This window comes from Diaporthe amygdali, assembly GCF_026229845.1.
Source record: "Diaporthe amygdali strain CAA958 chromosome Unknown NODE_1_length_4327563_cov_65_473760, whole genome shotgun sequence".
In the NCBI taxonomy this organism is placed as follows: Eukaryota; Fungi; Ascomycota; class Sordariomycetes; order Diaporthales; family Diaporthaceae; genus Diaporthe; species Diaporthe amygdali.
In genome coordinates this window covers 3032489-3043503 of record NW_026517021.1, presented here as the reverse complement: position 1 = coordinate 3043503, position 11015 = coordinate 3032489, and the positions used below count along the sequence as shown (strand labels likewise).

At 55.9% G+C, this 11015-nt stretch overlaps 4 protein-coding genes across 4 annotated transcripts; 2 read left to right on the top strand and 2 right to left on the bottom strand.

Annotated features, from left to right (window-relative positions):
• Positions 1-324: 324 nt before the first annotated feature.
• Positions 325-2185, bottom strand: J7T55_006487 (phosphoglycerate mutase family domain-containing protein; the record flags this gene model as incomplete). Its single annotated transcript, XM_053144846.1, has 3 exons — positions 325-1505; positions 1581-2036; positions 2131-2185. 3 exons carry the CDS (start codon positions 2183-2185, stop codon positions 325-327), a joined length of 1692 nt encoding a protein of 563 aa, XP_053001252.1.
• A 2484-nt stretch (positions 2186-4669) lies between these two features.
• J7T55_006486 (uncharacterized protein) lies at positions 4670-5338 on the top strand (the record flags this gene model as incomplete). Its single annotated transcript, XM_053144835.1, has 1 exon — positions 4670-5338. One exon carries the CDS (start codon positions 4670-4672, stop codon positions 5336-5338), a length of 669 nt encoding a protein of 222 aa, XP_053001251.1.
• A 244-nt stretch (positions 5339-5582) lies between these two features.
• On the bottom strand, positions 5583-7580 carry J7T55_006485 (T-complex protein 1 subunit gamma; the record flags this gene model as incomplete). Its single annotated transcript, XM_053144824.1, has 6 exons — positions 5583-5669; positions 5770-6407; positions 6470-7060; positions 7123-7331; positions 7406-7472; positions 7556-7580. The coding sequence occupies 6 exons, from the start codon at positions 7578-7580 to the stop codon at positions 5583-5585; spliced, it is 1617 nt and encodes a 538-aa protein (XP_053001250.1).
• A 1415-nt stretch (positions 7581-8995) lies between these two features.
• On the top strand, positions 8996-10013 carry J7T55_006484 (L-fuculose-phosphate aldolase; the record flags this gene model as incomplete). The annotated part of the gene is made up of 2 exons (XM_053144813.1): positions 8996-9125; positions 9190-10013. The coding sequence occupies 2 exons, from the start codon at positions 8996-8998 to the stop codon at positions 10011-10013; spliced, it is 954 nt and encodes a 317-aa protein (XP_053001249.1).
• Between the last annotated feature and the right edge of the window lie 1002 nt (positions 10014-11015).

Genomic DNA, 11015 nt, shown 5'->3' with positions numbered 1-11015 from the left:
CGTAAATAGTACGTAGCATGGCTCAAAGAACAAACTCGGTTCCAGTATTCATGATCTCATTGTATTTGTGACTCGTTCTGCTCATCCTGTCCCGTGTGCGTTTGAATGTATAGACAAGATGCCCCGTGGTCCATGGATATTCGCGCCAACGGGTAATGATCAATCTGATGGTATCTCCTCCACGAACATGCAGACATCCATCCCATCCCGAAACGCCGCATATCCAATCCTTTGATCCCATTGTGTAGACGTACCGTTCGTTGCTCGACGAGTAATCAGCTGAGAAATGTACAGGCAACGGGAGATGATATAGACAACAAGAGCCTAATAAACGCTTCCCTTGATGCTACGGTCCTCCCTCTCCGCTCTGTCGATGTCGGCATCAGACATGTCATCCTCGTCATCGGCGTTTCCTTTCTCCCGCTCGTCGTCCGCGTGCTCGTTCTCATTGTTTTGCTCATCATGCTGATGATGATGCTCCTCGCAGCAGCCCGAGCTACTGCTCACAGGCGAGTCGCCCAGCCGGTTTGCCATGGTTCCCCGTCCCATGCCTGACTGGTCCCGCTTACCACTGCCGGGAGCGCCATCTCCATCGCCGCTGAGGCTCACCTCGGCGACACGTGACGTGACAACCTTCAGCCCCAGACTGCTCGATTTTCGCTGCCTGGCCCGGTCATCCTCGGACGAGTCGACGTCGCTGCCTGCGCGGGACGTCTGCCCGCTGTGTGTGCCGCCAAAATCCCGCCCTCTCGCCGACAGGAGCGGTAATATGGCTAGCGGGGTCTTGCCGTTGGCCGGCGGGCTCTTCATGTCCTGTGCGCGAAGGCGGTCATCCACGGAGATGAAGCTGGGTGTCCCGTCTGGGCTGGAGACCGTCTCCTCACGGGCTTTAACCACGTCTATCTGCGGTGTGCGATTACGCTCTCCGTCGGAAGAGAAATCATCTTCTGACTGGAAGCGCCTTGCTGCCGGGCGTCGGTTGCCGAGATTAGAAGATGGTGTGGATGTGCCGTTTGTTGTCGGAGGCGTGGCGAAGCCGAGGGCATTGAGGGACGAACTGTTGCTAGCAGTTGTCGTGACTGGCGAGGCTGCGGCGGAGAGGTTGGGATGGACAGAGGTGCCGTCACGGTGCACCAGCTCGGCGAGGGCGGAGCGGAGTCTGAATGACTTGTCGTGGGAACAGCCGTTAGGACAGCCACCCCATCTTCGCGGCGCCTTTACAGGTGAGTCTGCGGATAAGGCCTTGTCGAGCTTGGACGTGTCCTTGGCGCCTGGAGTACCAGTGTCAGATTTCTCCTTCTCCTTCTCTTTTCCTTTCTTCAGCGCCCGTTCCTTGCGCAGCTCCGACCATGTCCGCAGGTTGTTCTCTAGCACGTATTTGCCACTGTCTTGTTTGTTCATGATGAGGAGCTCGCAGTGGTTGATGTTTCGCAAATCTTCGAAGTACTCAACGCTGAAGTGGTACCACTTCATGAGGAAGACCCGCGACATCAGACCGTGAGTGACTGTTTGAGTTGTGGTCAGTACCTCACTTTATATAGTAGGCGGGTGTAAGTGTGACTTGTGACAGGTGGGCATACCTAGAACACACACGCTGGCGAAGTCGTCCTCGCCAAACTGCCTCCAGAGACTTTCGTTGAAGCCGCTGATGCGGTCGTAGGCATCCGCGGCGCTCTCGCCGTTGGGTATCCTGTAGAAGAAGTGACCATAGTCGGCACGCTCCTGCCACATCCGCTCCATCTCGGCGGAACATGGCTGGAAGTTGCCAAAGTCTTGCTCGCGGAGCCGGGGCTCTTCGTAGACCTTGATGTTGTTTCGCTTGAAGGGCGAGGGCTCGACCTCGTCCGAGGTCAGCGTGGCCAGGATTCCCTCGGTGGTCTCTCTTGTTCGGCGGTAAGGAGATGTAAAGAAGTGCAGTGTGTCATCGGCGCGAAGCATCTTGCGCAGGCGTCTGCCGGCATCGTAGGCTTGTTGCCAGCCATCTTGGGTCAACTTGACGCGGTGGTCAGGTATGGTCTGGTGGATCTCGCGGTTCTCTGAGGAGTGCAGGTGGCCGGGTCAGCGGCCTGTACTTATAGGCAAGAACAAGTAGGGGCCGGGTGGAATAAGGTGTCTGGGTCTCGGACTTACTATTCCCTTCGGACTGGGCATGCCTGATCAGGATGATGAGCCGAGGCTTCGCCATGGTCAGCTTGCTTCCCTAGCCTGGAAGTTTGGCCAAGTAGTGGGCAAGGTAAGGCGAGGCAATACAAGGCGGGGTTTTTTTTAAGGCAGAAAGCAGACAGGCAGCAGATGTAGGTGGATATCTGGCGGAGCGAGGAAGAGAGGTATATGATATGGTATATACTGTTCAGCGGCAAAAGTCGAGGCTGGGTGAGGTGTAGTGCAGTGAACAATATGACACAAAGGCAGTGCCGTGGCAAGGTAGGGCAAGGTCGAGGTAGTGTAGTGTGGGGGGAGGGAAGGGTCGTTGTTGAACAAAGGGTAGGAGGGACGTGTGTCCGGGGCAGAGAGAGAGGAGGGACGAGATGGTTGGGCTAGTAGGTTAGAGGAGTGGTAGGTTCAACGGTTGATTTGCATGGAATGTGTGTACCCCTTTGCGCTGCGGACGGACAGAAGACATCCGACCGAGTCTATATGAGCCCAAGGATGGTTCTGTTTGGGCGAAAGAAAAAGTGTTGGGGCGGATGAGACGTGATGGTGGCAGTCCTGTCTATGGGTGGACGAAGTCTATTGATGGGATGACAGAGAACGACAGATCTGGGCCGGTTGGACGGATGGCGTGGTCTGAGACGGGGGATCGTCGTGCTGCTAGCAGAAGCAATGGGCTGAGGGAGCGAGACAGGAAGTTCAGAAGCAGAGACAGGAGTGCTAGCAGAATGCAGACAGAGTGCAGAGTGCAGTTGGTGGTGAGGACGAGGAGAGGCAAATGATTTGCGACAGGGCAGCACGGCATTAGCAAGCAGTAGTGGAGTACGGAGTACCCAGCGTGCCCAGGTAGTCTATACGGTACTGGGCATACATAGTACGGGGGCACACGAGGGGCACACGGGGGGGGGGGCATACTGGGGCCCTTGGTGCGACTCTGGGCTTCTTGTCATGCGGGAGTGGGAGTGGGTAGCGTAAACTAGGGGTAGCGGGCCCTTGTCCTTGGGCCTTGCCAGTTTGCCGCCGTCCGGAGTTGCCCCTGGCCAGGTTTCGATTTCCAACTTTATTGTTGGCGTCGTTGGGCTAGTCGCAACCCAGCACACCTGGGCATCTTGTGTCTGCTGCGCGCAGTGACAGAGGCCAGCAGGGCCAAGCACAACACATGGCCTGGGCACCGACCTGTTGGTGTTAACCTGTTGACCTGTTGACCCACGAACCATCAAAACTATGTCCCTCTCTGCCGGCCCAATGGCACGATGGCCAGCCGCCCCCGACCGTTCTCTGATGATGGGTATGGTGCCATGGCCCCAGGTGCATCTTGCTATGATCGCCGAAGTCCGGAGGAGCGGATCGCATCATTTTTCGGCAGCAATAATAACCTCGCTAATATAAGGCTGAAGGCTGAAAGGAGCCGGCAAATCGGGTAGGCTATCGCTCCACAGACCCTCACACCCTCAACCCGCTTGCTTGGTTTGTTTCAATCTCTGTTTCGTTTTGTCATGCTGTGCTGGCCCCATGTCCACGTCCATGTCCATGCCCATGTCCATCTCAGCCGTCATCGGGGTACTATGATCAGGTCAGTCGCCAGACTCGAGACATCAATGTCAGTCTGTTTGCGCTTCGCCCTGCCACTCGAGTGGGGGCCCGCTGCTGGCACATGGAAGAGGAGTCAGAGTAACACAAGATAGAGAGAGAGAGTTACAAGGTGGTATCGTAGATGCGGGGGTGGTGCGCGGCTATCTGTCGCCCTCGACCGCAATAAGCGCCAACACCCGCATGTTACCTACCGTGTCACCGTGTATGCACGCACAGGCATAGGGCACAGGCACAGGCAGATGCCACATGCAGATCTAGACCGATGTGGCAGTTTTGTGGGCAGACAACTGAACTTGCAGGATACAGCTGGTTCGTCCGCCGTTGGGCCGGCAGAATGTGACAGATAAGATGGTAATCTGAGCACATAACATAATCTGGATAATCTACCCAAGTCTACCTAGTCTAAGTAGTCTACTTGCTTGGCTTGGGACGACCTGCCGTGCTGAAGTTCACCTCGATGATCCAGTTATCTCCAGAATATATACCTTCCAAGGCTGTTGTTATCTTGGAGACATGATATTTCAAAGGTCCAAGCCTAGACTGTGCGTTGTGTTTGTGCGTCCCGAGGGGCTGCAGGTGCTTAGGCCTAGGTAGCTGCGTAGGTAGGTACAATGGTACTTGCTCCGTCAGCCCCATGTCAAGTCAACGGGCTGTTGGTCACTTAGCTTTCCACCAGGCGCGGGCCGAGGCGCGCAATATTCTTACCGCACCCAGCCAGCAATCCAACGTCGGTGTTACCTACCTTCACTACCTGTCGTACAAAAAGCCCACCACAACACATCACCACATCGCAGCGCATCGCATCGCATCGCATCGCATTGCATTGCAACGCAAGTCAACTGACCTTACATCTATGGCCCAACACGACAGAGCCCAGCCCTCCTGACCACAACCACAACCACAACCACAACCACCCGCCCCAACCATGTCAGGCACAGGCCCGGACTCGATGCCCACCTCCGCGGACCCCCGCTCCAAGCGTCCCGTCAAGAAGCGCGCCCTCAGCCCGGCCTCGGCCCAGGCCAGCCAGCTGGACGCGCTGTTCGCCCGGCCCGACCAGGAGATCCGCGTGCCCACGGGGGGCGCCGACCCGGCCCGCCGCCTGCCGCTGCCGCCCGAGATCGTCACCAACGTCCAGGGCTCATCCGCCGGCGCCGGGTCCGGCGAGTTCCACGTCTACAAGGCCGCCCGCCGCCGCGAGTACGAGCGCCTGCGCGTCATGGACGACGAGGTCCGCCGCGAGGCCGACGCCCGCGACTTCGCCGCCAAGAAGGCCGACGCCGAGCGCAAGGACGACGACAAGACGCGCCGGAACCGCGAGAAGAGGGAGAAGATGAAGGCCCGCAAGGAGAAGGCCAAGACGGCCGCCCAGAAGAAAGGCCCCGGCGCCGACGCTGCTGCTGCTGCTACTGGTGGCGGCGGTGGAGGTGGTGGTCTCAAGCCCAGGGTGGATGGTGCAAGCAAGCAGGGCGAGGAGGGCCAGGACGGCAAGGCGGCAGAGCACGACAGCACCAACGCGGGTTCCGGGGCCGGCGAAGCCAACGGGGTTACCGCCACCAGCGCTCCGGGTCTGGTAATACACGATGATGAATGAGCGACAGCGCGCACGCATGCCGTTAACAATCACGAGCCACACAGGCAGCACCAACATCACAGGTCGATATTTATATATAGGGAAGAGGCATCTCAGCTCAGAGTGCTTGCGATTATGTCTTTTCCTCTACCTGGACCGACGTCTATGGGGGGTTTAATACACAGGGTATGATTTTGCAGATACACCATCTCCACCTCATTATGAAAGGCGCCAGGTCTAATCTCACAATTCTTCCTCAGCAAGCTCAGTCATCGCCTCCGCCGGTACCGACACCTTGTGGCGCCTTCTTGGCAGAGCAGATGTCGTCGACACGCAGCAGGAGACAGGCGGCCTATCAAAGATTGTCAGCTTGGCCAGGGATCGGAAGGGTTGGTGTTGGGGGGGGGGGGGTAATGTAGGTAGCTCTTCTCAGGTCGCCTAGCAGTACATACCTCGATAGCTGTCTTCAAACTCTGCAGCTTGATAGCCTGCGGCTCCCACACACCGTACTCCTTCATGTCAGCCAGCGAGCCCGTGTCGCCGTTGATGCCCCAAGAGCTCTTGCCCTCGGCGTGCTTGGCCCGGAGGTCCGTCAGCACGCGCACGGGGCTTGCGCCCGCGTTCTGGATCAGCGTCCGGGGGATCACCTCCAGCGCATCAGCCACAGCCTTGTACGGCCACTGTTGCACACCCTCAATGCTCTTCGCCTTCTGGCTCAGCCTGACCGAAACAGCCATCTCGGTCGCACCACCGCCCGGTGACAGGCGAGGGTGGAACATGACGTTGCGTGCCACGCCCATGGCATCCTGCAGGTTCCGCTCAATCTCGTTGAGGACGTCCTTAGACGGTCCTCGGAGGAGGACGGTGCAGGCTTTGGGGTCCTGGCACTTGGTGAGGAAGGAGAAGTACTCGTCACCGATCTTCTCGATCTCGAAGAGGCCACACTTGGTGCCGACATCAGACTCTTGGAGGTCTTCTACCCGGTTGACGATGGTGGCGCCCGTGGCACGCGCGATTCTGTTGTTGTCTGTCTTTCGCACACGACGCAGGGCGGTTATGTTTGCCTTCATGAAGTAGTGCTGTGCCAGATCTGGCGGCAGATTGTCATTAGTAGCTCGTGACTCGGAATCATTTCGGAATGTCAGCACTTACCAGACACACCCTTCTCGGTGATAACGAGATCGGGCTTGACTGCCAAGATCGCGTCGCACATGGCCTTGACCTGCTCCTCTTCGATCTGCAGTACTTGTTGCCAGTCCTCCTCCTTTGAAATCTCGATCTGTGTCTGCGACTCGCCCTTCTTGTACTCCAGGGGGCAGTCGAGTAGGACGATTCTTGGGTTCTCAATCTTCCTCCGCATTTTTGGGTGTGTGATGTCCTTGTTAAGCATGACACCGTCCAGAACCCTGCTGTCCTCGATCTCTCCGCCGGGCACCTTTTCCACACGAGCATATCTCTTGATGTCAACCTCGGTCTTGCCGGTGCCAACCTCCCACGACACCGTCCGCACGGCCTTCAGAGCAAGACCGCACATGAGCTCTGACCACCTCGAAACGAACTTGGTGCCAATGGATGAGGAGATGAGGCCGTACATGGCCTTGTCATCATTAATGTCAATCGGTAGGGAGATCTCTTCGATGATCTGGAGGGCGTCGGACAGGGCGCGCTTGAAGGCGGAGATGATGACGACGGGGTGGATGTTTCGCTCGAGTTGTGGCATTGCCTGTGCCAGTATCTCACCAGCTTTGCATGGGGTCAGCGATGCTCCATATTTGATGGCGTGAATTGAAGCGCTTCAACCTCACCTAGAATGATGACCGTCGTAGTTCCATCCCCGACCTCCTCGTCTTGGGTCCTGCTGAGCTCGATCATGCTCTTGGCGGCGGGGTGGGACACCTCGATCTCTCGTAGGATGGCATGGCCGTCGTTGGTGAGCACGATACCTCCCATAGGGTCCAGAAGCATCTTCAGCATGGCCTTGGGACCAAGACATGATCGAATAATATCGGCGACACTGCAAGGCGAAGCGGTTAACAACTGCGTCTCTGATGCGAATATGTGTATGATCGTGTGAGGCGGGATACTCACGTCTTAGCGGCATGGATGTTGGACAGCTGGGCTTTCCTTCCGGTCTGCCTCTCGCCGGCGGCGGTGTCTGCAAAGCGCCACGGTATCAGTCTCTGTTCGATTCGTTGATCTGTCAAGCTCCTATTGAGCTTCGTGGCGGGGCCGACGTACTCATAACCACTACTGGAGCCTGCATCTTGACTCTTTTCTGGGGGTTATTGGTCGGGATTCAAGTATGCGACACAAGGCCAGGGTAGTCGGATGTCGTAGGAGTTCGAGATGCCGAATCCAAAGTAAAGACCGACTTTGGCACTGCTGTTTACTTCTAAGGCGTTGGACCCCTCGAAAAAAGCTCCTTTGAGCAGCTAACCGATAGGCGATAGCTGGCACTGGGTTAGGTAAGCAGGGGGTGCGGGCCTGTAGATGAGCTAGAGTCAGACGCGGCAGCTGCGCGTTCATTTCTAGTCCTCGTCAGTGTCGTGTCACTTTTAATAGCTGTGTATTAATGCAGTACCGTGACTGTGATCGCTACGACTTCAATGTCTATTTTATCGCATATCAGATATCCGTCTACTGGATCAAGGCCGATGCTTAGTCCTATTTTCTTGACCATCGCCTCTGGCATGCTCGGCGAAAGCATCACCAGCCCAGGGGGAATGCCCCAAAGTCCAGCATCGAATGATGTCGATTTCTGGCAATCGCACTTCATTTCCGGCGGCTGCAACGGTGTCTTGATTCTTACAAAGCATCCGACTAACATGTCTACATAGAAGTCTGTGTCTGTGTCAGCGATATTATGAGTAAGGCCGGTCTCACAGCGCTGGCTTCACTTGACGGGGCACGAGAAGTCTCGTCTACGTTCGCAAGGTAGCCGCGTTCGAAATTTGGCTTCGTAGATAACAATCGTTTCTTTGTCTTCTGCTGGGAGACCTAGGCACCAGACAATTTGCCACAGATCAAGTCTGCCTACACCGCAACTAACTGACCATGCTTGTACATCCTGGTGGGAGTTGGTCCATCAAGGTCCTCGAGGAGTGCAACACTTGTAAGGTTTTGCCCAGGGACATAAAGTTGGAGCCTCCAAGGGGCAGCTCTCTTATCTCCTTATGGATCATCTTGGGAAGGAGCCTTGCGAAGATAGCATGGACTGGGTAGTATAGGTTATCATATCCTCGACCTCGTCCCTCCCCGCCTCCCCTTCCCCTCGTTCCGGAAAATCAGAGCACGAATTTCAGCTCCATTTCCTCCTGTCAAACATATGGATGACATCCAGCACCTTGCACTCGTCGTCATACCAAGGCAAAAATCCTGTTGTCAAGCCGTTCTCAGCAAGCCAACCGGCTGTTCTCGGTCGCCGGCCCGGAATCTAGGACCGGACCGGCGAATGGTGCGTTCTTGGCGCGGGTCCAAGTCGGGCAAAGGTCTTCACTGATAGCGGGACCGCCGTTGAATCGCCCTCTTATACCGGGTAGCGTCTCTCTCACGGCATATGTGCCCTCTTCACATCAAAAACAACCAGCGCAGAAGAACAATCAGCTCAACTTAACTTGGCTTCTTTTGCTTCCAGAATCCTCTAACCAAGCGCACGTGTCAAATCAACCACAAGACAAAATGGCACCATCAGCAGTATCGGAAACCGCTCCATCGTCACCCCTTGCCGTCACCAAATCACAGCCGGTCGAGAAAAATGAGAAAGAAGTGACTCCTCTTGAGGCCATCTCGCACGGAGATGTCTTGCCTGGTGGGTGATAATCTTGGGGCTCTCAGCAACGGCATGGTTCTTGAAAGTGGTTAACATCCATTAGACATTCCTACCTTCCCAAGCTACACAGCAGAGCGAAGGCACATCCTCATTCACATGGCAGCCGTCTTCAGAAACTGGTCTCGGATGGGCTATGCTGAGGGGCAGTCGGGGCACATCTCCGTCCGCGACCCTGAGTTCCCCCAGATAATGTGGATGAACCCTCTCTCCCGCCACTACGGCACCCTGACGGCCGGCGACATGATCCCGCTCGAGATCGCCACAGGACGCGTCGTTGGAGGAAACCCAAACCCCGCAACCGGCAAAATCACTTGCAACAAAGCCGGTTACTACATCCACAGCGCCGTGCACAAGCGACGTCCAGATATCCACGCCATATGTCATGCTCACACACACGCTGGGCGGGCGTGGTCCGTCTTTGCCAAGCCCCTTGAGATGATCACACAGGACGTTTGCAGTCTTTACAACTGCCACGCCGTCTACGCAGACTACGGTGGAATCGTGTTCGCCTCCGACGAGGGCGAGCGAATCGCAGATGCGCTCGGGCAGCACAACAAGGGCGCCATTCTCATGAATCACGGCCTGCTGAGTGTGGGATATACCGTGGACGAGGCCGGCTTCATCTTCGGCCTGATGGAGCGCAGCTGTGCCATACAGCTGCAGGTCGAGGCTGCCTGCGCGAACGGACTGAAAAAGAAATACATTAGCGACGAGGAGGCGGCTTACAACTGCAAGATGGCGAGCGAGAAGCACGCAATGTACCGCGAGATGCAGCCAGACATAGAGCTGGAGCTCGAGGCCGCCGGTGGAGAGGAGGTGCTAGCGAAGGGGTTTGACAGCTTGAACGCGAGCATTTCGTTGCCGTAGTCATGATTCCGCGGTGTCACACTATACCCTTCACTTCAAAGCGAACAGAATACATTCATACGCCCCTTGATACATTTGATTGGGGGTGGGCCTTGCCACCCGGAGCTTTTGGACGCCAAATTAGATGCATTTGCGCTGCAAGATATTTCAGAGAGCCTCATCTGTGTGATTCGTGATTGTCAAGCGCCCGACCTGAAGCCTCATTCTCCGTGACTTGCCATGGCCGACTAGTTTTCATCGATGTTCACTTCAATTTCCACGCCTGCGCCTGCCCGTCTTGCTCGGTGCGTTGGCTTGCCTTTTGTTTGGCTCAAATCTGTGGATTTTCTTGAGCCCCTTCCCGATGTCAAAAGACTGCAGGACTGCTGCATTTCCCTACTGAATTCCTCGCACAGATGGGAATCTTTTCTTGGGCCGACCACTAACTGTCTATTGAGAGCTCTGAGCGCTACATACTAGCAGCAGGATAACCGATCAACTTACAGAACCATGTTCTGTCTTTGAAAACCAGTGTTAATAAAACAAGAATACTCGACGGCGACACTTTCCATCCTCTGTGTGAGCTTTTGCAGGAAATTACGCTGGAACAGTGACTTCCTTCTTGATCTCTGCCAACATATGCTTGAATAAGGCTTGGATTGGGCAAGTCCAGCTGATGAACAGCCGTCTTGTGCGCACCTCCCCAACACCAATATTAGCAAAAAGCCCACTCACTCGTATCCTCGGTCGATCGGGTGGAGACTTCGCAGTGTCAAGACCATAATTTAATACCAAGCCCCAGTCGGGCGAAAACATAGTATGCGTGGTCAAGAACCAGCGAGGAGCTGATGGCTCGCTAAAGTACTTCTGTGTGTGCCAGGGTGGGATAATACAGTAGCAATATCCGAGCAGTCTAGTTGGCAAGCTGTGCAAAGCTCTCTCTCTCCGACGATGCCCGAGATATTGAATAGTTCAGAAATCCTCGTCACGACCTCCTGGCATGATCGTTAGCAACTTGACGGT